The 26,740-nt window shown below is 35.7% G+C and overlaps 5 protein-coding genes and 1 non-coding gene across 6 annotated transcripts in view; 3 read left to right on the top strand and 3 right to left on the bottom strand.

The window, feature by feature from the left end:
* The first annotated feature begins 2,650 nt into the window (after nt 1-2,650).
* On the top strand, nt 2,651-13,164 carry Arp6 (Actin-related protein 6). The gene is made up of 2 exons (XM_077439500.1): nt 2,651-2,831; nt 10,983-13,164. The coding sequence occupies exon 2, from the start codon at nt 11,008-11,010 to the stop codon at nt 12,163-12,165; it is 1,158 nt and encodes a 385-aa protein (XP_077295626.1). The 5' UTR covers nt 2,651-2,831; nt 10,983-11,007; the 3' UTR covers nt 12,166-13,164.
* Nucleotides 7,684-7,765, top strand: TRNAS-GCU (transfer RNA serine (anticodon GCU)). The gene has a single exon. It is a non-coding gene; the product is annotated as a tRNA-Ser (tRNA).
* Nucleotides 13,165-13,168: 4 nt separating the features above from the next.
* Nucleotides 13,169-15,877, bottom strand: LOC143917888 (uncharacterized). The gene is made up of 8 exons (XM_077439505.1): nt 15,705-15,877; nt 15,352-15,621; nt 15,110-15,253; nt 14,903-15,037; nt 14,710-14,834; nt 13,931-14,091; nt 13,654-13,846; nt 13,169-13,584 (listed from the first exon to the last, which is right to left on the bottom strand). Exons 2-6 carry the CDS (start codon nt 15,407-15,409, stop codon nt 14,080-14,082), a joined length of 474 nt encoding a protein of 157 aa, XP_077295631.1. The 5' UTR covers nt 15,410-15,621; nt 15,705-15,877; the 3' UTR covers nt 13,169-13,584; nt 13,654-13,846; nt 13,931-14,079.
* LOC143917766 (arginine/serine-rich coiled-coil protein 2-like) lies at nt 13,421-14,062 on the bottom strand. Its single transcript, XM_077439347.1, has 3 exons — nt 13,931-14,062; nt 13,654-13,846; nt 13,421-13,584 (listed from the first exon to the last, which is right to left on the bottom strand). Exons 1-3 carry the CDS (start codon nt 14,060-14,062, stop codon nt 13,421-13,423), a joined length of 489 nt encoding a protein of 162 aa, XP_077295473.1.
* LOC143917880 (trichoplein keratin filament-binding protein) overlaps nt 15,750-26,740 on the bottom strand; it is a 40,029-nt gene continuing 29,038 nt past the window's right edge. Inside the window, exons 11-12 of the mRNA XM_077439494.1 lie at nt 16,994-17,107; nt 15,750-15,877 (exon numbers count right to left, since the gene is read on the bottom strand). Of these exons, the coding sequence (XP_077295620.1) occupies nt 16,999-17,107 (109 nt within the window). The 3' untranslated portion in view covers nt 15,750-15,877; nt 16,994-16,998. The remainder of the gene's footprint in view (nt 15,878-16,993; nt 17,108-26,740) is intronic.
* On the top strand, nt 23,779-26,363 carry Icmt (isoprenylcysteine carboxylmethyltransferase ste14). Its single transcript, XM_077439703.1, has 5 exons — nt 23,779-24,191; nt 24,569-24,827; nt 24,908-25,017; nt 25,104-25,211; nt 25,293-26,363. The coding sequence occupies exons 1-5, from the start codon at nt 23,982-23,984 to the stop codon at nt 25,464-25,466; spliced, it is 861 nt and encodes a 286-aa protein (XP_077295829.1). The 5' UTR covers nt 23,779-23,981; the 3' UTR covers nt 25,467-26,363.

The raw sequence follows: 26,740 nt of genomic DNA, 5'->3' as shown, positions 1-26,740 counted from the left end.
GCTACTAGTATTAAATCCATATGATTTTTAGTTAGCTTTAACCTTAAAAAGACACGTGTATAAATTTGACAACTGTCGTACTATTAGTTTGTGAGTTATAGCATTTTGAGTGAAGCAACTTTTATTAGTTTGAAAAAATGGATAAAAAGGAATTTCGTGTGTTAATAAAGCATTGTTTTTCGGCGAAAAAAAATACTATAGAAGCCAAGGTTTGGTTTGATAAACATTATTCGGACCTTGCACCAGGAAAATCAACCGTTGAGAAGTGGTTTGCTAAGTTTAAACGAGGCGAAATGAGAACCGAGGACGATGCACGCAGTGGACGCCCCAAAGAGGCTGTTACCGACGAAAACATCAAAAAAGTCCACAAAATAATTTTGGATAACCGTAAAGTGAAATTGATTGAGATAGCTGAGACCCTAAAGATATCAAAGGAACTTGTTGGACATATCGTGAATGAATATTTGGGTATGCGAAAGCTCTGTTCAAAGTGGGTGCCGTGCGAGCTCACAATCGACCAAAAACAACAACGAATTGATGATTCTGAGCAGTGTTTGGAGCTGTTCAATTGTAATAAACCCGAATTTTTGCGTCGATATGTGACAATGGATGAAACATGGCTCCATCATTTCACACCGGAGTCCAATCGACAGTCAGCCGAGTGGACTGCACGTGATGAAGTGACTCCAAAGCGTGGAAAGACGCAAAAGTCGGCTGACAAGGTTATGGCATCAGTATTTTGGGATGCGCATGGTATAATATTCATCGACTATCTTAAAAAGGGAAAACCATAAACAGCGACTATTACGTAGCGTTATTGGAGCGTTTGAAGGACGAAATCGCGGAAAAACGGCCCCATTTGAAGAAGAAGAAAGTGCTGTTTCATCAAGACAATGCACCGTGTCACAAATCAATGAAAACGATGGCAAAATTGCATGAATTGGGCTTCGAATTGCTTCTGCATCCACCGTATTCTCCAGATCTGGCCCCCAGCGACTTTTTCCTGTTCTCAGACCTCAAGAGGATGCTCGCTGGACAGAAATTTTGCGCCGATGAAGAGGTAATCGCCGAAACTGAAGCCTATTTTGAGGCTAAAGAAAAATCGTACTATAAAAATGGTATCGAAAAATTGTATGACCGCTATAATCGTTGTATCGCCCTCGAAAGCAACTATATTGAATAATAAAATCAAATTCTAACAAAAAAAAGATTTTTTCTATGCTAGCTTATGAACTTTTCAGCCCAACTGTTAGTGTACTGCAGCTGATGACCTGCAGTAGGGGAGTATTTGTTTAGTGCAGTGGTTTCTCCCTTACCTTCTGCATCGCAGTAGTTCTTTTGATTTTGATATCTTTAACTTGTCAATGCTGCTGCCCATTGACAGGGATTTTTTCTGGAGTTACCTTCTCACGATTAGGTGGTGATAACGGGTCAAGTGAATCTGCATCATTTACTATTCATCTTCTGATAATTTCAGGGCTGTTTGCTGAAGATCGCTTGTACACATACATATATACACTTCACTGAATTTACTTAATATTCACAATTTCACAATACACGCACTGTTTCATTATTTGAATTTTAAAAATTATTTATTTTAAAACAAATGAAATTTTCCAGTTAAAATTTCGTTGCTTTATTCGACGATTGATTTAAAGACATAATTTTATTGAAAATTACTGAATTTTTAACTGTTACTTAAAGCGCACTATTGATTATTTATGTTTTGTGACACAAACACTTGTATATGTGTCAAATATTAATGATTTGACTCGAATAACGGACGATTAAAATTTTAACGTTGTTCACAGTTGTAAGGTAGCCTGGCAACTAATTAATTATAATTTAAATAATTAAATTATATTAATTACTTAAATAGGAACAAAAGCAGTCATAAACATCTAAATTAAAAAAAATACAATGTAAAGTTCACATGAACACATAAAATCAGAACAGGAATAAAATCTATATTCAGCTATTTTATTAATAGAACAATAAGCAATCATAAAAATTTTAATTGACAATATAATATACACTAATGAATAGGAAAAAAAACAACCATAAACATCTAAATTAAAAAAGTACAAATAATATACACATAAACATAAATGATTCATTGGGGCCGTTGACACCAACAATATTATTTACAATATTGTCCATATCCAGTTCCCAAATTGGCTATTTGGGAACTGGATATGGAAAATATAGTAAGTAATATTGTTGGTGTTGACGGCCCCATTCTGAGTGTGAGAAAATTATCGATCCAAGATAAATTGATTGATGCCTGATACACATTTTTTGTTTCCCTTCTACACATACATACATATGTACTTCTCCAGAAACTAAAAGACAGAGACAAATAGTTAATTTTTGAATATTTCTGCAGTGTTTACCAGACTGTCTGGTCCAGACATCGACTTTTTGTTTATAGTTTATGTTAATTCCGAGTTAAAAAATAGTAAACCTGGATATTTGAGCATCCCGAGAGGTTTGTTCGGGACACCGGGACACGAGACTTAAAACTGGTGACAATCCCGATTAATCGGGACGCCTGACATAAATAATCCGTATTCGCGATTTTGGTGGCAAAGATTGTCGCTTGCGCGATCGCAATGTTTACCTCACTAAACCCATTTTAGTAATAGTTTTTGCGCCTGGCAATACGAAAGCTTCGTTTGACAGCTGTGTTTGCCGGCAGCGGCGAGTTTGTTTTTGGTTGGAGAGTTTGCTCATAATTTACTTCAATAAAAACTCAAAAGGAAAAGTCTGAGGACAGTGGAACTAAAATCTCTCCCTACAATCACTACAGTCATCAATAAATATGGAAAAAGGTATGTAAATGCACTCAAATACATGGCACTGTGGTAAACATAACCTATAATTGCATTCTACTATTTATGTGTAGGCAGGCGTATGCAATAGAAAATATTATTATTTATACAATTCAGATGATTTTTTTATTGTTATTCTATTCATCAGGGTTTTATTAATATAGTGTAATTATTGCAATCAAGTTAATTTACTCTGATTTATGTCTCGTGAAAATTCTATGAATCGAATCGAATGTACAGACGAATATAGTTCATCAATCTCATTTTTATCTCAGTTAAGTCAGAAATATATAATATTAAGTATTGATAACATCATTTGAATACTTGAAATAGATATGTATATACATATGTATGTTACAGTGAAATTATAATTAGACTGACGTTTCAAATAATTCATATCCAATTACATACATTTTCACTGAATGAAAGTGAAATACCAACTTAAACGACTATTATAGGTGAGCGTTATCGCACACAGACACACATAATAGCGCTAATACACATATATGAGATTTAAAAAATTACCACTTACACGAAAACCATGTGAAATGCAAGGGAGATATGTAAAAATCACCTTTCATAGACATAGTACCATAATAAACAATAAAACATTTACATATGTAAAAAATCAGGCCGATACAAGCAAAGGACCTCATACAATTTTATATTTAAAACTAGTATCATCACTGATGATTCATCAGTACCCTCTTATGCAAAAAAATCGCCCTACTACATATAATGGTGCGTACACATTAAGTCTACGAAACCAAACTTGGAAGAATTAGATAGAATAACTCCAGTTAATCCTCCTATAGTAAATAAAAAAAATAAATCCTATAGTTCAATATAAAGATGGATTAAGATTGAGATGCGTTCCATGCTGGGACCAGTAGCGTACAAAATATCAAAATTAAAAAAAAATGATTTCGATATTTTGTACGCCACTGGTCCCAGCTATGCTTTTATTAAAAAATAGATTCTCTATTAACTTCGTTTCGACGAGAGAAAAAAAATCGACAATTATTGACGAAATATATTTTAAAGAGCGACTTTAAAAAAATAATTCGTTGATTTTTTTTCGATCGTAAGTGCGTATCGTCGTAACTTACGACGGACCAACTTTGCGTTGTTCATTGTTCGCCGTGCATTGTTCATTTTTATGATGAACCTTTTTTTATGCTCTCTAGCTTTCTAGTTTGCCCTGTTTCCTGGAAAAAGAACGATTCCGGTCCTACCTCTAGTCGTAAGTCAAAACTACCTAACAGACTACCTGTATATGATTGTTGGTGATCTAATTAGCTCGATCTCGAAAATTTATTTAAATCGTGTATGTTCTGTTTTAACTTTCAATATTTAATTAAAAAATTTAATTTCGATATATTGTACAATATTTCCCAACTAAGTTAGCCTTAGTATAATAATAATTATATATATAAAAACGGATATGTATGTATTATATGTGCGAGGGCTTTGACATGTACGGAGATTTAAAAAAAAACAAAATTTTAGTCAAATTGATTTCGACTGCGATTTCGATTGCGTTTTCGCTTTTGATTCCGCTTGCCGTTCCAATTTCGATTCCGATTCCGGTTCTGGTTCCGAATCCCGTTTTCAGTTCCGATTCCCGATTCCTGTTTCAGTTCCAAGTCTCGATTCCTATTTCAGTCCTGATTCCGATTAATTACACTGAGCAACAAAAAATCACGTTTTTGAGTTACCAGAGCGGAGACTAACCAATCTTTACTAAGTTTGACCCACTGAATTCGAATATGATATTGATTTTTGTTGGTGGGTGATCGTTTACGAGATATGAGCGTTTAAAAAAATCCGCGGTTTTTACACTTTTTTGGCTTTTGTGGTCTTTAACTCAAAATTTAGGATTGTTACGCTCAAAGTGAGTATTGGAATCAATAGTCAGATATTTTTCGTATTAATTGTTATATTTCATTGCTTTAAAATACTTCTAATTAATTGTCTAGCGAATTTTAAAAGTCATTTAAAAGTCGTTTATAAGGATTGGTTTTCTATCTCAATTTTTTTTTTTTTATCTAAACGTACTAACTAAAGCGGTAATTGCAATTTAAATGTTTTCGTTGTATATATGGTTGTATCGCGTAATATGTTAGGGCAAGCGAGATGGCATGTAGTCCGACCGCTGTACTCTGTGAGGTGGATTATATGTATTTATATATTTTTGTAATTATGTAATTATGTAAATATATATTTTTGACTTAAAATTCGCTAGACAATTTATTAGAAGTATTTTAAAGCAATGAAATATAACAATTAATAGGAAAAATATCTGACTATTGATTCCAATACTCACTTTGAGCGTAACAATCCTAAATTTTGAGTTAAAGACCGCAAAAGCGAAAAAACTGTAAAAATCGCGGATTTTTTAAACGATCACCCACCAACAAAAATCAATATCATATTCGAATTCAGTGGGTCAAACTTAGTAAAGATTGGCTAGTCTCCGCTCTGGTATTTTTTTTTTTGTTGCTCAGTGTTATTATTATACGTATTGTAACTTCATTTTAAAGCATGTATGTATCGATCAGTTTCCAAAAGCACCTGTTGAAATTTCAACGGGCAAAACACTAGTTAATAATACTAAGGCAAAATAAGCTAAATAAGACGCTGTCACAATGACAAATGTTCGTACGCTCAAGGTATCGACGTTACACTACGGTGATACATCATATGTGTATATAATATCGCTATTCCGTTTGTCTGGGATAACGTTCGCCGTACTATTATAGTCGTTTCGATTCGACATACATATGCACTTCACAGCTAAAACACTGCCAAAACTTATATACGACGAATCCAATGACAAAAGAAACAAAACTTCTATACAATATGTATACTATTTGCTACCAATGTTTCCTCTTGGCCGAGAATTTACCGCCATTTATTAAAAAGTTATTTAATCAATTAATTTTTCTATTTGTGTTTTATATTTTATATATTAATGTGCGCGCGCAGAATACGGGAGGAAAAGCATGTTCCTCTTGTTCCTGTTGTATCCTGCTCGCGCAAATTAAGTGAGTATGTACGTGAGCATGTACCGTTTACCATGCACCATTTTTTTTTTTATCTTTCGACTTAAGATCTTTCGATTTTCGATCTTTGCCTTCCGATATTTGTGTTTTCTGTAATTTAACATTCTGTCTCGTCACGTAGACCCTGTTAACATATAGGTACATAGGTAGGTAGTTTTTACCTTTTTTTCATATTAAACAATTAAATATATTTAAAAGGTATTTGAAATAAATTCGACCGCGTGGGGATCGAACACATGACCGACCACACATTTAATTTATTGAATAACTTAATATGCCAACACCCATGCGATGATATTTCATCGGGTACAACACTAGTATGATGATATTAGCTGATACACGACGATATTCGTATCGCGATAGTGGTACATATTTGCACATGTATCGATACGGCTCCTTTCAGTTCTCTGAGAAACCGGTCGGTCACGTGCAAAGTTTTTTTTGTTTTTTTGAAGATGACTCGTCTGTGAATGAATGAATTCAACTTTTGATAAGCCTCGTTTTAGATCAGGCAATACGTCCAAAAGTCTAAACAAAAACTTTTATCAACTATGAAATAATGCATGTGCACATGTGTACACTTATGACAACATAAACACCAATATCAAAATCTGAGTTTGTCTATTGGTGCGTACGCACCAAGCCAACGAACGGCCCACAGGCCAACTTTTAAAACCAGTAGCGTACAAAATATCGAAATAAAAATTAAATTTAAAAATTGAAATTAAATATCAAAATTAAAACTATTATTATTATATTAAAATTCAATTCAAGTATCAAAATAAAATTATAATCATTATATTAAAATTAAAATTAAATATTGAAAGTTAAAACAGAACATGCACAATTTAAATAAATTTTCGAGATTGATCTAAAATTAGATCATCAACAATCACATACAGGTAATCCTCGACTTTTGTTTGTCGAAGATGTTTTGACTTACGAAGATACGCACTAAGATCGAAAAAAAATCATAGAATTATTATTTTTACTTCCCCGTAATGCGCAGTTACTGAGAATATATCATGTATTAGTATGGGTGATCCAACGATTTTTGCTAACCCGAGGTGTTGTCGGTCACATCAAACGGATTTTTTTATTCTTCAATTGTTTCTCTCGTCGAAATAAATCAAGTAATTAAATCATTTCAGAGGTAAAATTTATCGGATAATGTGTGATTATTAATTTTATTTCGACGAAAGAAAAAAAACCCTTTGACAAATCACCGACATCCGACACCGCGTTTTTTTATGAATTGTTTTTTTTTTATATCGATCATCCACGTGGAAATACAGTAACATCTCGTGACGACTTTAACAATATTTTTTTTCGCTCGTAATCAGAGAAATTATAATATTTTTCTGGTTTTTAATGCGGTATCGTCGTAATTCAAAACATCAACGATGATCTAATTTTAGCTCAATCTCGCTCTTTAGCTTGATTTTGATATTTAATTTCAATTTTAAAATTTAATTTTTACTTCGATATTTTGAACGCTACTGCTGGTTAAAAAGTTGGCCCAAAATCGTCGTTGGTTTAGTCCGTAAGCACCATATGAATAGTGAATGTTCGTCGCCAAAACCTGAGGTAATTCTGCTTCGGCGGTGACTTTGCTTTGGGGTCAGCTCTGACCGCTACCTAATGGGTCATCGGATGAAACCGATTCCTATTGTAACAAGTTAGTGTGATCAGTGATCAGTATCTGAGAATGTTGGAAATGTGTACATAACATACATATGTATATGCGCGATAAGGTGTGTTGGCTTATATGGAGCGTTCGTTTATCAGACGAGGTGGCCGAGTGGTTAAGGCGTTGGACTGCTAATCCAATGTGCTCTGCACGCGTGGGTTCGAATCCCATCCTCGTCGATCCCTCTTTTTTCTCTTTTTCTCCTTTTCCCTATCTCATTTGCCTATTATTTCTCATTATCAATCATTTATTGCATCGGTTTGAACCGAAACCGAACATCAAAACCTGCCCCAATAATACGAGCATACACATGTAGTAACGCATACGTGTGATTCTGATATCATATTAATATACATATGAGTCGCTATATTCCAATTTTCAGTTTGACTTAATTCATAAATCGCTATCACTACTTTTAGTTCGAAATGTCCAGAATCTCGGGAAGGCAGAACAAACTCATTACAGGCCACCAGTATTTTTAAATATAATACACTTTAAATCGCAAAACACTACAAAGTGGACTCACAAATGTAACGGCTCATGTGTAAGTACATAGGTACATACATACATATATTGCCACCGAAATTAACCATCTAGTTCAGCGGTTTCCAAACTGGGAGGCGCGCCTCCCTGGGGAGGCGCGGACTATTGCCAGGGGAGGCGCCAAAACTTTTTGATAAAAAAATAATTTTCATACCATCATATCTACAAATAAATAAAACTTCATATCGTAGCTTAACAGTAAAAATTCAATGCATGAATGTTTATTTTTATTTTTCTTTAATTTTTATATACACATTTAATTAGCAACCCTTCAAGAAGAAAACCAACATGAAGAGGCACATTTGTGGACGAACGATAATTTTATTGTTAATCTTGCCTATTTAGTTGAAATTTTTGGAAAATTGAGCGGTTTAAATAAATCAATGCAGGGATCACAAATACATCCACTTGTTCAAAAAGACAAAGTAAAAGCTTTCATTAAAAAGTTGAAGTTATGGAAATCAAATTTACAAAAGAATGAGTTGGATATGCTTTCACTTTCCAAAAATTTCTGGGCCACAGCCAATATTAAAGAAGGTAAAAATCGTTTTATTGACCACTTGGATGGTTAAGTGCTGCATTTTTCCAATTATTTCAAAGACCTTGATTTCTCAAAGTTTTTGTGGATACAGATTCCATTTAACTATGTACAATGAAGAAGACGAATTCGAGCTGACAACCATCGAAAAAGAAAAATTGATAGAATTATTATGCGATAGCTCACTAAAACAAAAGTTTCAAAATGAAACCATAATTAAATTTTGGATGAATCTTAGTGGAGAGTATGAATCTTTGTATTGCAAAGCAATGCAAGTGCTTCTACCGTTTGTAACGTCTTATTTAATCGAAACGGGCTTTTCGGCACTAGCTGCAATGAAAACCAAATATCGAGCCAGGTTAATATCCGAAAAGGAGTTACGAGTGGCACTCTCCATATTGCCCCCAAGATTTGATAAACTTTGTGCCAATAAACAACAACATCCTTCACATTAAATTTTGATGTGTTAGATGTAGTTTAATTAGTAATTTAACATAAAAATAAATATACGTGTTCGTATAAATTTATGTTATAGCAAAACTTTTTTATTATTCTGTCTATTGTAGTGTTCAGTATTTTTTTTTAAATAAAGGTTTATTATTTAAAACGGGTCTATATTATTATATCTATTAAAAATAAAAGGTAGGGAGGCGCGGAAAAAAAATTTTTTTTTAGGGAGGCGTAGTAGCATAAAGTTTGGAAACCGCTGCATTAAGGTCATGTGATGGCATGCCCAACGCCGATCGGCGTTTTGCCAACAAGTCCATAGTCCAGAAAAACGCCAATAGGCGTTATATTTTGAACATGTACAAAGCAAACAAGAAAAAGCCTTTCCAGGTAGCATTGAAAAAAAATTAATTGAACATGAGTCGTCTAATCAATGTCATTCATTTGTCAACGTTTATAAAGACTGGTTTATACCGGAATTTCTGAATTTATAACCATAGCAGAATCACCCGATGGAAATCCCTAACTGCTGAGTATTTTAGATCGTGAGCATTATATTTTAACAACAATGAAGAAGATGGAACTAGTTTTGGAAATATTCATTCATTAATAGACTTCTTTTGTTTATTTTATATGGTTGCGAGCGGTCTCTGTGACTTGACAGAATGTTAAATGACAGAAAACGCAAATATCGGAAGGCAAAGATCGAAAATAGAAAGATCTTAAGTCGAAAGATAAAAAAAAATGGTGCATGGTAAACGGTACATACTCACTTAATTTGCGTGAGCAGGATACAACAGGAACAAGAGGAACAGGCTTTTCCTCCCGTATTAATGTGCGCGCGCACAATCTTCCGACTTAAGATCTTTGCTTTCCGATATTTGCGTTTTCTGTCATTTAACATTCTGTCAAGTCACGTAAACCCGGTTGCGAGATATATTAGAGGGTCTAAACCAGAGAAATGTAATATTAATAGAAGTGGCTTTAGGTGTTATATTGTTGTCAAGTGACATTCTGTCCACGGACAGATCTACATAAATAATTTTAGCATCAGTCGTATTTGACGCTTGGTGCTCTCGACGTACATACATATGTCCGATAAAAACTTCTCTGTTTGTTTATATTACTCGCAAGATGGGCAAGCATCGGTAAAAATTGCACAATACATTCAAAAACACACACAATAAACAACATGGGATACATTTTTATAAGTAAATTGATCCGATTGTATTCCGTGCGATGTAGCGTATTTATAGAGACGTGCCGCGTAAAATTGACAACAATTATTTATTCGTAAGGGCCCCTCTATTCTTATTACATCTCTCTGGTCTAAACACACCTTTACAAAACTCGAAATCCTCGGCGGTAGTGATCTAAGGTTTGTTTGGATTAGCTACAATTTTTATACCTGCTTTCTAAATAATTCTAGTTGGAAATGTTGGCGAAATTTTCAGCGTGGCAGCTTTCAACAGAAAAGACGTCAGCACTCAAAAGGTTAAAGTCCTGGCATGGTTTTAATGTCTTCAGGTTCTACGCTCGCTAACATTATATATACATTTTTTTTTACTTTAGACTTTTGTGTAACGACGTGTGAAGGGACGAAAATAATATACGAATAGATACGAACTCTCATATGGCCAATCGAACACACTCGCCCAAAAAATATGTATAATACATATTATGAATATATATTTATGTATATTCAGGGACAAACATCGCAAATATTGAACATACGAGTGTTAAAATAAATAAATAAAAAACGTTCTGAATTATAAACGACAAAACAGCTTCTTATTTGCCCTAGTCTTCTGAACACTTTTAAAATAATTTTTTTTTTTTTTTTTTTTCAGATTGAAAGTTCGCTTCAGAATCGAATAAAATCAATTTTTCACCATGTCAAAGAAAGTTTGCTTGGTTTTGGACAATGGAGCGTATACGGCGAAAGTTGGATTTTCGAACACAAATAGCCCAAAAGTTATACCGAATTGTCCCATGAAAGTAAAATCGGAACGTAGACGACTGTTCATCGGCGATCAGATCGACAAATGTCGCGATCCAGCCGGTATATACTTCTTGCTAGCGTTTCAAAGAGGATACATATTAAATTGGACCAATCAAAAGGTAACTTGGGACTACATATTCGGAAAGGATTGTTTACCGGTGAAATTTAAAGAGACGCCTTTGATCGTGACTGAACCCCTATTCAACTTCAGCTACAATCAAGAAGGTATGCAACAGATATTTTTTGGCGAGTACGGATTCAATTCTCTCCTCACTGTAAATCCTACAGACCTCTGTGACTACCACTATAGACACACGAATGAAAATTGCCTCTGTACAATCGTGGTAGACACGGGCTATAGTTTTACGCACGTCGTTCCCTATTCAAACGGGGAAAAAATCATGGAAGCCGTAAGAAGGATAGACGTGGGCGGTAAACTATTGACGAATCAACTCAAAGAGATCATATCGTACAGGCAGTTGAACGTAATGGAAGAGACGTATGTTATGAACCAAGCTAAAGAAGACGCTTGCTTCGTTACTCAGAATTACATGGAAGACATGGCGACCGCTAAAAGGATCGGGGAATCCAACACTATTAAAAAGGAGTACGTCCTACCGGATTACGTGACGACGAGGAGGGGTTTCCTCAGAGATCCCGAACCACCCAAGAAAGATTCTCAACAGCAAAGCTTATTGCTCAACAATGAGAGATTTTCCGTACCAGAATTGCTATTTTCGCCGTCGGACGTCGGAATTGAACAAACCGGAATAGCTGAAACCATAGCTGACGCGGTGAAATCTTGCAGTGAAGACATGTGGCCACACTTGTTGAGGAACATTGTGATTGTGGGCGGGTGTGCCCTATTTGCGGGATACAAACAGAGATTATATAATGAACTGCGCTCCCTAATCTGTGACTATTTACCCATAAATATATTCATCCCCGATGATCCTGTGGCGTACGCTTGGCACGGTGGTGCATTGTTGGCAAAAGATCCAGATGTACATTCTCGTTTTGTACCCTTTAAGGATTATAATATCGAATAAAATCATTCGAATACACTACTACTTATGTACTTTCCCAGCGACATGTACCTACATGATATATTTAGATATGCATCACTTTTGTGTATGTATGTATGTATATTGTGTTTGAGAATAAATAAAGAAATTTTCTTTGATCAAACGTGCAACAAATATTAAGATACATATGTACATTATCACACATACATTCATGTGTACCTATGTCAATTTTACAATAATGGTCACTTGTTTTAAGGCAGTGTCAGTTTCCCTACCCACATAAAAGGTAAAAATTTGGAGTGATTGCAGCATTATACATATACTGCTATACTGAAAGTTGGCTGTTACTGAAAGTTGGCGCGAACAAATGTTCTTGTGTAGTGTCAGTGAATAGGTGTATGTATAGCATGCTGTCACACGCTGCACTCAATAATAAAAAGACGCTTTGTCTCTTTCGCGCGCTTCTGTGTGTGTGTGTGTGTGTGTACGAGAACGCGCCAACTCTCAGTAACCTACTACTTTATGGGAACAATTTAAACGTCCATTTTATAAAATAAATGTGCATTTCTAAATGACTCATACAGATTTCATTCGAAAGATTGCTTTGATCATTGAAAAAAATATTTGCTACTTAAAAAGTGGATGAAATGTGCATTAAAATGAATACCAAAATACGAACCAACGTTTGGTTAGGTTTTATTTATTTAAGATTACATTTCACTAGTGAGAAACAAAAGTAAACACTTTTGACAGTTGATAATTGTCAATAGCAGAAGACTGCAACGTTGCCACTTTTGTATCCATTCTAATGCTAAAATCTATTTTTTCAAATGATCGTTTCATATTTTTTAATGCCAAAATATTTTATTCGATGCACAATACGAGATTGTTTAATGCACCGAAAACGCACTAACATTTTTTTTAAGATACAAAGTATTTTTCTCAATGAACAGTTAAATCGTACCCCTACTTTATTAGTGTTATTAGTACATATTTTACATTGGTCACTTACATTAAAACACTCGAAGAAATAAATAGTTTTGTCAATTTATTTTTATTAAAGTTCACAAATCTCACTAACGTGTACACGTAGTACGTGTGAGAAACATTTGATTTTTGATGAAAATAGATTTAATAAGAAACAAAGTTTTTATATTACACGATACAATTTAAACAACTATACAAAACGACGGTGCTATCAATTATTTATTATTAACATAATATGTACAATACACATGTGTATGTACATATATGTATGTATCATATTATGTAGAGTAGCTTAAAAAGGTTTAGCGTGACTAGAAAATCCCAAGCCTACACCGCGCATCGTGTGGGTAGTCGCTCTGGCCACCTCATATTGTGCCTGCATAGCTTCAAACATCTCTTCCTGTTTCTTTACAATATCTCCAGCAGATGAACTCGAAGAACTCCCCTGTGCGACATCTGATCAAACAATACACAAAATTACAATATAAATACAATTTACATATGTATGTATGTAGTCTATATTACTTGGGTCTTTGATTCCCATTAATCTCATGAATTTAGAAGCTACTTTGCCATCTGTATCTTGGGCGAATTTCGTGCCCTGCCATTTATTGGAGGATACTGACGATTTATTTGGTTCGTTAACGGGCGCCTCTGGAGCACTCGAAGTTTCTGCTTCTTTGCCTTTATTACCCCAAAGTAATTTCCGTTTTTGTATCTAAAACGAAAGATATTTAAAAAAAAAACAGTGCAAAACTCCAATTAAATGCTCGGTGTGATGTAAACATGGGCATGCATATACCTGATTAGCATATCTCAAGGGGTTCATAGCGGCCGGATTATAATATTTAGGAAGTTCAATGCCAGTATCATTTTTCACTTTTTCTACTTGTTGGGCGAACGTTTGCTTCAAAAGCATCTGTGCAGTTGCCATTGAACCGTCTGGAGTTTTTATTTGCAATCCTAGAAAATATCATTTTTACTATTTATTACTACACTTTTCTATGTTTCACTTCGCTAACGATCCAGCATCTATTCCTACAGTCTTCCGGTCGTTTTGAAACTTTGCTATTTTGGTCAACGATGGAAATTTAAATCGATTCTGATAGTTTGACACGTTTAAAAATGCAAACAGTAACCTTATATGTTTGACTTTCCACCGCCCTCTCATTTTGTCAGATTTTAATTGTTTAAACGCCTATAACTTTATCTTTTTCACACTATATCTTATAACATTTGCATTATAGGCTCTCATTATCTCTCATATATATATATATATATATTTTTACTTCACTAATATAGGTTATACATATAATGAATGTTAAAATTTTCACACCGAGACTTCATTGTTGACATTCATGTCTGACAGTCGGAGTTTGTTCGCAACTCTCTGATATTGGCTGTTCTTCGAAGAGACCGATCTGCGATATTTTACGAGATTTATATTTTTATATACAAAACATAGAAAAGCCTAGTTTTTAAAAAACTTTTTTTTTTTAATCTGAGGTTAAATAATTTTTTTTGTAAGTATGATATGTACATAATATTCAACACAATAAGCAAGGAGAAAAAGTGACAAACCCATTTTGTCCATAGCCTGTAACTTTTTAGAGACTTTGTATGATGGTTTATATTCAAAATTTGATGTTGGAGATCTGTCTCTGCTTCGCGAACGTTTAAAACTTTTTCCTTCGCGGGAATCGGACCTGAAAATTCAAGAGTGATTAAAAGTAAAAATTACTATAAACATTGGTAATAAATAAAATACACAAACCTTCCAGAGCCCTCTGAGCGATGGTAATATGAACGACTTCTATCTCTATCCCCAGAATGTGATCTTCTTTTATAACTACCGGAACTTTTATCACGAGATCTAGATCTGTCTTTTCGTCTATCGTCGTTGGATGATCTGAAAGTTTACCTAAGTTTAAATGAGACCGTCCAAATAACTAAGCGTACACATAAAATAAAAAAAGTCTACCTCTTGTCGTTGCCATGTTTTTTATCAAATTTGTCTTTGTGGTAGGTGTTGTGCCGGTTTCTGTCACCGTCGTAGCGACGACCACGATCCGAATCCCTGTCTTTCTTGTCACGATCTTTTCTATCAGAATTGTCTTGGTCATATCTGCAGTATCAAATTGCGAATTAAGCGATTACAATTTAACCGCAAAGGGAATTTTGAAATATGTGTGTGTGTGTGTGTATGAAGAGTGACCACTTTACCGTCTCGAGGTTTCCTTGTCAGACCCTTTATAAGAACTATATTTTCCGCTGTCATCATTATTGGGTGACACTCGCGATTGAGAATCGTCGCCGTATGATTTATCCGAGGAACTTAATTTCTTCGGCTGCTCTCTATATTCATCGTACGTCTGCCTTTCATTGGATTTTTCTCCAGACGAACTTGCAGAATTATAATGATCGTTTGAATGTTCTTTGGACGAAAACTCGTTATTTTCATAATATTTTGATTTGAAATTATCTCCACTTTGTCTGCAATCAATAATTACAAATCAGAAATCACTTCATACTAGACATGTACATATATATGTATTAACAAAAATGACCTAGAGTACCCGCAATCGTCTCTGTTATTGTCAAAATTATGTTCCCTAGATTTGGGTCTCCCTCTATCGTCCGGAGACGATTCAGTACCCCTATAGAATTCTCGTTCCCCCGAGGATTGTGAAGATCTTCTTCTGACATCTCCTCTCGGCGAATCATTGTCCGAATTATTATTGTTAGATTCCTATATGATATTTATAAAATAGAAAAAAATTATAACGTTTGTACATTTCATTAACAGCGAATAGATAAACCAATAAACAGTCCCAAATAATATCAGCTAAAATTTTCCAAAAAAAAAAAAAAAAAACGTGTTTTTACAATCTAAATGTTTAAATTTATAATTTATTGTAAATGAAGAAAATAAATCGCAAATTATAATTATACATAGATTAAAAATGAGTGAAGAAAACAGTAAGTGATACATCAAGTTGCTAGCGGGGGAGGGCTTAACATCATACCAATTAGTGATGATTTGAAAATAAATGTATAAGCCGACCCTGCGTGTCACTACTAATATACAAAATGTAAATATTGTATGTACATATTAATGTATGTATATTAGTGGTACACATTGAATTGAATTGAAACGAATAGTTCTAGTCAGGAAAAAGTAAACACATTGTGTTTGACCATACTATATTATTATATGTATGCTCTTACTAGGAAACGTTTTGAAATTTGACAAAATTAAAAATAAGGAATGAATGCATTTATTTTGTTTTGCATTTTGGTACTTACGTGAGGAATTGATGATTGCGAATAAGATTGTACAAACTCGACAGACAGACAGACAGAAAGTCTGCAAGCCGTACACACAAAGTAAATATCGCACAGAGAGCACCGATGGTCCAATCGGCAATGGGAAGATCAAAATTGCCCCCATGTGAGTTGTTGTTCGGAAGGTAGGGAATTTTGTATATGCGTCACAATACAATATATGTTAATATCAAAGAACGCAAATTGAATTCAAATTACAACAAAAATAAACCTAATTTATGTATGTACATATGTATGTATGCCTAATTTATGTACTCGTTACTCGACTCTCAACTCAACATACTTGAAACTACATAAATCTAAACGACCCAGATCGTATCGATTCAAATTAATAAATTAGCATTTAACTTTTCATATGTATGTAATACCATCAAATCAAAAGTGATTGCTTTTACATATGTAATAGATACAAAACAAAGCTCAAATATAATATAATATATGTACATATGTATTGCATAAAATAACGGTGATATGTTAAATTAAACTCGAAAACTACACAAAGTGACGCAATTTGAATTACCTCGCTCATGTCCATGGTGACGTGGTCGTAATTGGTGTCGTCGTCTTTCCTCGAATGTTGGAAGCCACGCTCCACCTGCTGGCCTCTCTCCCCATCTCTGGCATTTGTGTAACCCTGTCAATTGTGTATACCTGATTATTACTAAGCTGCACATGTCCCAAGCCCCAAATTTAAATATGTCATTATGGAAATAATCACAGTATTTCTCAAGAAATATGTTTTATTGAATTTTGAAACTAAATCTTTTAACCCTTTGAATGCTCACCAACAAGTCCACAATAGGCCTGAAAAAGGCTTAAGACGTGTACAAAGTAAACAAGAATACTACCTGCTAAGCCTTTCCAGGTAGCATTGAACATGGATAGTGTAATCCGTGCCAGTGTTTATAAACACTGGTTTACACCGGAATTTCTGAATGTCTTTCTGAACCATAGCAGAATCACCCGATGGAAATCCCTAACTGCTGAGTATTTTAGATTGTGAGCATTACATTTTAACAACAATGAAGAAGATGGAACTAGTCTTGGAAAAATACATTCATTAATAGACTTGTTTTGTTTATTTTATATTGTTGTAATATATATTAACACAATGGTGGCCGCTGACTCATATTTATTTATTTATTTAACATATTAGCCACAGTGACATTACAGAGAGCTCCCACGCGTCACTGTGGCCGGTCATTCAATAATAATAACATGATAACAGTAATAATAACTTATAATAATAACAATATGAACACAACATCATTAAAATCATAAAAAAAAGTAATAACAATCATTCATATTTATAATAGGCAAAATCAACCACTGGCATTCCTCAATAACCACTCAACCAGATTAGCATATTTTATATTGAAGAGGTCAATTTCACCAGAAATCCGGTTGAGCAGATATATCGCCCTAGATATAGGAGCCGTTGTCAACATATGTGTGCGAGCCACAGGAGGAACAAACAAATCACGATTTCTCAAGTCCCTGAATTTACTAGGTGCATAAAACCTAAATTCATTAAGAACCTGAGGATTGTGTATTATCCCATTCAACAGCTTAAAAAAGTGCCTTCCCAGTAACATGTTCCGACGAGACTCCAATGAGTTGAAACCTAACGCCCCTAATAGGAATGCACTAGGATATAGCCAAGGATAATAACCATACTGTTTCATATAAAGATATCTGAGAAACCGTTTTTGGATTCTCTCAATCTTCAATGAATGAGTTATATGGGTAGGATTCCATATAATGGAAGAAAATTCTAGAATACTACGTACTAAAGATTCATAAAGAATTTTAAGAACCAACGTACTCTGGAAAGGTTTGCTAACTCGTAGTAAGAATCCCAGCATTTTTGTGGCTCGCAAACAAATATTGTCTATGTGTCGTTTAAATTGAAAATTATTCGAGAACAAGACCCCCAAATCACAATATTCATCCACAAACTTTAATTCAACACCACTTAGGCGATATGGATAAATCAAGCGATTTGAAGATCTTGTCACATTGAGAACACAGCATTTTTAAATGCTAAAAAATAATTTATTATCGACAGATATTTGCATCATGTTGGTGCTAACGCTTACTGGCTGCTGATGCATGTATGATTCACGACTGCGCGAACTGCTTCAGTCCACTGATATATTTTTTTTTGTATTACGTTTTCGTCAATCGTTTCTGGTCGATGATACAATTATGTTTCATTTTTTATTTTATATTAGATTTATTTTCTTTTTATTTCAATCTACATATATATTATACTGTCTGTTTGTCTCGTATCGGATCCTAAACTACTCAACAGATTACGATGAAACTTACAGGATTTGTTTTGTGCATGTCCGGAAAGATTACTGTGAAAAAAAAATCGCCAAAAAACGGGAACGGAAACGGTACTTTACTTATATGCGGAAACTTTACATATATGCGAATATATGTAAAGTTTTTTAAAAAATCGTGCCGGCCCCTGGCAACGTTCAACAGTTAAACCGCGCGGCCGCTATAGTGTTAAAGAGTCTAAACACACCTTTACAAAACTCGAAATCCTCGGCGGTAGTGATCTAGGGTTTGTTTGGATTGGCTACAATTTTTATACGTGCTTTCTATTGGATTTCTAAATAATTGTAGTTGGAAATGTTGGCGAAATTTTCAGCGTGGCGGTCTATTAACAGAAAAGACGTCAACACTCTGTGGGAATCTCGTCACCATCATCAAGACATATACTGCGACGCAGAATACATTCCTAAAACCTTCTAGAAAGCTCCATCCCAACCAGGCGAGCGGAAACAAACCGGTCGAAGCACACCTGCAGTCATTAAACTAAACTCAAGCGGAACGGTGCCAAAACCTTCTAGAAAGCTCCACCCCTACCACTCGAGCGGAAACAAACCAGTCGAAGCACACCTGCAGCCATTAAACTACATCGAGCGGAACGGTGCCAATCATTCCAGAAAAGTCTACCCCATCGACAAAAACACATTCCTCGCATACGCATCAACAACAGCCAGCAACCAGAAACACTATAAAAGGAGGTACAACCCAAACAACGCCAGTCGACCCACAGCAGCAAGCGTCGACACACAGCAGCAGACCAGAGACCTTCTGAACATAGCCGAACAACGAGCCAGCAACACACTGCCGCACCCAGAGACCTTCTGAACATAGCCGAATGCCGAGCCAGCGATACTCTACCATATCCAGAGACCGCTGAACGACATACTTTTGCCCACATATTCTAATACCTTTGTACATTATTTAGGCAAACAATAAAACTTTATTAAAACAAGCACAACAGTGTTTCGTTAGGCTGGGATACGGTCAACACATCCTACCCCGCCTACAACTCAAAGGGTTAATTGTTAATTTCGTGTTGTTCAGCCTCTCGCAATACAGTGATTTAATTGTCTAAGAAGGCAAGTTAGGGTCTACCTGTCAGGCCTTCTCTAAGTAAAAATAAAATATTTGTGGAAAAATTAAAACAAAATGTGTCGTGAGTCGAGTAGACAAACGCACACGTGCTGTATTTGTATTTTGTACGATCGAGTGAAGAACGGCTCAAACAAAAAATAAGGGAGTGCATTTAGGTTGTTAGGTTGGTACGCGAAGAGGTTATGTGATGTGATGTCAGAACGGAACTGGACGATGGTGGGTGTAAATGTAAATGTAAAATGTTTCGGAATACCGAATACCGAATACCAAATACCTTGTGGTGCGAGGAGTGTCGATAGGACATGTCGAACCTCTCGGCCGAGTCGATGACAGGTGACAGGTGACAGATGACAGGTGACGGGTGACGGATGACGGATGACGGATGGTCAGTGTCGGACCATCAACACCAAGTTTCGGACGTACGTTCGTGCAAGTTCAGTTGTTCCGTAGATGTTTAGCGTGCGTTAACGTTCGTGTGTTTATGTTTATGGGCTAGTGTTACGTTACGTTAGATGAGACGAACCGCTCGACAACCTCGGATCTCTGAATCCACTAGTCAAACGCTGCGGATGCCCTCGTCTTTTCGCCACCACTCGCTAATATTAATTACATATCTGGTAAACAGATTACATATATCGCGAACGAGTTTACCTCACGGGACCGAAAGTGAAAAGCAAATATCAGAAGGCAAAGATCGAAAATCGAAAGACCTTAAGTCGAAAGATCAAAAAAAAAAATGGGTGCATTGTACACGGTACTATGTACATATATATACAGACCCATGACAGGAAGTTCTTACCACTAGCGTAAAACTAGTTTTTTGTCGATTTTGTTAAATTTTAGAACAGGAAATGAAACAAAACTTTTTATTATACACGCATAATATATTCATCAATAATATTTACAAAAAAAACTTTAATTAACTTAATATTTAGTTGTCCCTCCCCTATTTGTTATAACAGCCCGAATTGATCTCTATGCATGACTGTATTGTTTTTTTGATTTTTGAATTTATAGGGAGGTTGAAGGTTTTGGACCGTTTCCCAGCCTATGGAAATTCAGTTGAATTTTGAAGAGGATCTTTATTACTCGGTTAATACAGGTGTATTTGTATGTACAGCGAAGTAGGTAAAGGATTCACTGGAACGAGCTAGGTCGAGTTCCTGAAGCTCACTGGCATCTGGGGACGATGCACTGGTTTATAAAGGTGTTGCTTGAGCAACGCGTAGCTGGGCTGGTGAGATCACGTTCTGGAAGATTCCGACGGGGTTGAGGTCTTCTTTTGTGTTCGATGTTTGATGCGTAGTTGCGTAGCTCCTTGGGATTTCCCGTGTACTCGTGATTGCGTATCTGGAGCGAGTCGAATCGCCTTTATGGGTAAGCTGGACGAAGTATTTCGGCCACGGCTAACTTTCGTGTACGAGAAGAGGACACGATGATGTCATTTGTACAGATTAAGTTCGATGAGGGAAATAGGTGATATCACAAGTCGTGCTATATCTCTACAAATTATTTTTCCATGTATCTATTATTTTTTCTTTTAAATTATCTAACGTAGTATTAGGGCTGTTATAAAAAATACTTTTTAATAACCCCAACAATTTTCAATCGGATTTAAATCCGGTGAATTACCTGGCCATAACAAAATTCAAATATTTTTTGTGGTCAGGTAGTTGTTAATTGTTTTGGCCGTGTGACATCTTGCATAAAAATGTAATTATGTGCATCCATCCCTTCCTATTCAAAATAAGGCAAAAATACGTTCAACAATTTTTATTGTATTGATCCTGCCCCAATGTTTGGGTCCAGCCCTTTATGGGTCCAGCCCCTTTTCCGCTAATAACGGACCACACCGTACAGATGGATTATATTTTGTTGTTCGAATGGTGCATTCGTCGCTCAGCTTCTCGGAAGGTCGTCTTCTGATGTATTGGACAACATCTGTCATTATCCTTAGAATTGTTTCGTCAGAGAAACAAACCTAAAATGAATGAAAAATTAGTACATAGGAGGTTATCAAGTATTTTTTAGTTTAATATTAATATTTAAACAATACCTTTTTTCAATCATCAACAGTCCATTGCTGATGTTCCTGGGCTTTTTTTTCATCGTTGGTTTCAATTTTGGCTTTTTTATGGGAGTTCGGCTCTTGACGTTAACTTCACGAAATCTACGTTGCATCGTCCTTGTGGAAATATCGATATCCTCTTGGTTCAGAATAGCTTGAATGCCTTTATTAGGCACCTTACGGTTCTCCAAAGCTATGGTGATGATTTTTCGATCCGTTCGCGGTGTGGTTTTTCGTTTTCTCCCACATTTGTCGTATAATGTAGCAGTTGGAGAAACTCCCGATTGCACCAATTGTGCAATATGGGCTACCGTAGGGTGAGAAACATGATTTTTTTTTGCAATTTGTCTGTAACTATATGTCTTTTCACTAATAAGCGTTGCAATGGCCACTTTCACATTTTCTAAAATGGTTTTTTTGGAGCCATTTCAAAAAAAAAGTTTTTGATTAAAAAATCAAAAAATATATTAAAGCGAACGTAAAAACACAATAATATTAATTTACAACTTATATTTAAAAATAATTAAATCTTAAGTCTATTTTTAAGTCAATAATTGTTAATTTACGCAGCGTGTTAACAGGGCGAAAACTGACCGTGAACTGATTCTTTGCTTCTTTCATCCCCAGTTTCAAAATTTTCAGTTTTTTTCACCACCACATGCGGGTTGCTATTCAATCTATCTACCAGTGTTAAAATAAATACGTGTTTTCCACATGTTTGTCAAATTTGTCACAAGTTTCGCAAATTACGCTAGTGGTAAGAACAACCTGTCATGGGTCTGTAATATGTGAAATTATCTTTCTTTTTTTTACAAACCTCTTTTACGTTTCACTTACGATTACAATTCAGGAAAAAGTTTGCCTCTTATCCGATCATTTTTTGTCATACAGCTTTGTTTAATGTGCGCGCGCAGGATTCGGGAGGAAAAGCCTGTTCCTCTTGTTCCTGTTGTATCCTGCTCGCGCAAATTAAGTGAGGATGTACAACGAGGGGAGAGAGACTTTCACTGCACGCCACTGATATTGTAGGCATATATATAGGCACTGCGACACATATCCAGGAAAGTCATTAACGCATGGCACACGCTCGCCTCGTCAAAAGGTCGACACGTGTTTTTATACACGTATCTGGGAAACAAAGGAAGAACACACTGAACCCATAAAAACCACGAACTACGTCCAGGCGTATGAACCCATAAAACCACGCTCGCAGCATAACTAGGGCAGCGCGAGTACCAAGAACAAAAGATGTGCACACGACACACTTCAACCCAAAACGTTTATAAAGCAACACAGCAACCTCCACCGGCAGAGTGAGCCTCTAGAGTTCAACTAGATCACATCTCCGAAGAAACCTCTTCGTACATACAATAACCATTGTACCAATTGAACGCAAATAAACGATCCTCTTTCAAACTACACAACACGTGTTTCGTTAGACCGGGATACGGTCAACATACCTTCCCTGTCTTACACTGATGACCGCCGACTACTAAATTGGCGATCTTACACTGGTGACCCCTGTTCTATAACTGGCGATCTTACACTGGTGACCCCCTCACCTGTCTTACAATATACTAACCGTTTTTCATATGTATGCATGGTAAACGAACATTTTCGACTTTTTCATGGTCACTCAAAAATAGCATGCATTTATATTATACTGGGAGGGGTGTAGCCCCGCAGCTCATATAGACGAGTCGTCACTGCTATAAACGTATATAGTTAATAGTCCACATCTATAAAAGGCAAAGGAAACAAAAAGCACAAAAAAAAAAAAAGAGTCGGGTCGTTGTTTCGGGTGTTTGGATCACGAACTAGTAGTGGCAGGTGTGTTATAGCTGTAGCGTAGCTGTAGCGGCTCTCGCTTTTCAGATTGCAGATTGCAAATTGTGCAAATTGCGCAAATTGTGCAAATTGTGCAGCTGCGCAGCGTAGTTGGGGAGGGAGGGAATGGTGTGGATTTGACAGTTGTGTGGAATTGGAGAGTTCCGGCTTCGCGATGTCGCTGCTCAACGAGAACATCAAAATAGGGTTTCAGGGTTTGGCCCTTTTCCTGGCCTCGCTGCTGCTCTTCTCGTGCGTTTACATGACCGAGATTTACTTCGGCTTCGTCGCCGACATCTGGGGCACCAATCTCTGGAGTCCCATTCTCTACCTCTCTATCATAAACATAGCGCTACGATTCTATCTCTCCGGTTTTTTGTACGACGTGAGTGTTCTCGCTTCATTTTTTATCATTCAAAGCGATGTTTCTTTCTCACCTAACCTAATATGCCGGACTCGGGGTACTTTGGAGGCTCTACTTTGGTTTTACCCCCAAATCAGATCCATATAAATAACGAAACAGCCTGGACCCGAAGCCGGCGTACTCGACGACGAGTCTATAGTCTATTGTCGTCCAATAGTAATATGGACTCCCCGTCCATCCATATAGTAAATTTAAAAAGATTGTATGAAATAAAATAAAAAAGAGACTGGCATATTATGTAAGGCTCGTTTTGAAAAATCGATCTCCTTTTTTTTAATTTTTAATTGAATGCATACATTTTTATTATATACGTTTTCAATTTTACCGTTTTGTTTAAGGTATCGGTTCGAGCCACATTTTTGGGGTGCGCATTCGCGACCGGCATTTACTTGTCGTGTTTCGACGACGGTTGGAAAGTGTTCGGCATATACGCTGCCGTCATGGCTTTCTTTCACTTTAGCGAATTTTTCACGATCGCCATGACCAATCCCATGTCTCTGTCGTTGGACTCTTTCATTTTGAATCATAGCAAGCAGTATATAATAGCCGCCGTCGCCAGTTGGATCGAATGGTCCATAGAATTCTACTTTTGGCCGGGTAAACCGAATCGATTTGTTCTCACGCACGACTATTTCGCACGACTATTGACTCTGACTTATTTTTGTGTGTTCCCACAGGTCTCAAGGAATGGTTCTCCATATCGTTCCTCGGACTGCTCGTCTGTATTCTCGGAGAAATGTTGAGGAAAGGTGCCATGGTTACGGCGAGGGCAAATTTCAATCATTGTGTAGGTTCACTCTATCGAAGCTAATTTCGAGATTATATTAAAGGGAACGTACGACCTTTTTGATGCATATGTTTGATGATTTTCAGGTTCAATTCGAAAAGCACAGGGATCATGTTTTAGTGACGCACGGTCTATATTCGATGTGTCGTCATCCGAGCTATGTCGGTTGGTTTTACTGGTCGATCGGAACTCAGGTTTGATAGTTTTGAATTGAATTGTTCATCATGTATTTTACGTTGAAATTCTATATTTTGAATTCGTTGTTTTATTTTCAGATAATACTGCTGAATCCGTTTTGCGCTATCGGATATGCGGCGGCGTCCTGGCTCTTCTTCAATGAAAGAGTATTCTACGAAGAGTATACGCTCGTCAATTTCTTCGGAGATACGTACAGAAGATATCAGAAATCCGTATGCACGGGCTTACCTTTTGTAAAAGGATTTGTGTGAACAAAAATCTAGCCATATTATTTTGAATATATTTTTATAAAAGTTTTTCTAAACTTGGAATTTGAATTCATAATTCCATACGATCAGTCGGCAAAAGATTTCTAGTTTGTTTAAATTGATAATCTACAAATCTAGTCATAGTTTTTAGTACATCTTTTCCGAGTAGCTCAAAATGAAGCACTTAATTAATTTATTTTTAGTTTTATTCAAATGACAATTACGTTTTCCGGTCGTAACATTGTAAACATTTTTGCGAATGAATGCTGTAATGTCAGAGTACATATATATAAATCTTTAAATTACTTTAAATACATACACATTGCCATTTTTAGAAAATTCTCATATGTGTAGTAAATGCGCACACGATTATGTTTCCTACTGATAATTAATTTTTGTTTAAGAAATTTCGTATTTCTTTACCGTCGGGAAAAACAGTACATGTTAAAAATTAACTATTTACATAGAAATAGCATATTACCTTTTATATCCATTTCAACATTTAAATACTATCAAACGAATATTCCCAAATTTATTGCCTTGAAACTGTTTTTCCCATTCAAATGGATCAACTAATGATTCATATTTTGTGGTTTTATAATTTTTGTTTTAAGATTATCCATATAGATTCGAAGAAAATAGTCAATAACGTTTGAATATAATAAGACTCGATACATTTTCCAAATTCGCCATGTTTGTAAAATTTTGAAAGAAATACCTAATATTGCGGTAATATTCCCGTAGTATAGTTACATTTAGATGCACAGTATTATAACATTTTAAATACCTACCTGATTTATATTTATATTTTGTATTTGTTTTTTATTTATTTTTTTATAATGTTTTCACTACCAATATACTACAATCTTGTTTGGTAAATAAACTTTCTAATATACAATTTTTCTTGTTATAATTTAAATACCGACCAGGCCAGAAGCTCGGGGCCAACTCTTCAATTGTTTGCCTCTTAATACATATATGTCACCAAACGTCCTAGTTTGACCGAGACTGTTCTGTATTCAAGGTATGATCCCGGCGACGTGGCCGGTTTGTAATTTTGTCGCAATTATTTGGAATAATGCAAGCTGAACAAAAAGTGATGCCTTGTAAATTGACTTCCAACTGTTGACAGCAACACAATAACACTGTCCAGTAACGATAAAACAGTTCTTGGAAGTTTTTTCTTTCGATATTATATTCGTACATTTTGTTGGTCGAGTTTTATCTGTGACGTACATATGTACATTTGTATGCCGAATCGAAGCGACTATTATAGT

Source organism: Arctopsyche grandis, chromosome 10 (genome assembly GCF_051622035.1).
Source record: "Arctopsyche grandis isolate Sample6627 chromosome 10, ASM5162203v2, whole genome shotgun sequence".
NCBI lineage: Eukaryota > Metazoa > Arthropoda > Insecta > Trichoptera > Hydropsychidae > Arctopsyche > Arctopsyche grandis.
Note: the sequence above shows the minus strand (reverse complement) of the source record. Positions and strands in the feature narration are given on the sequence as shown.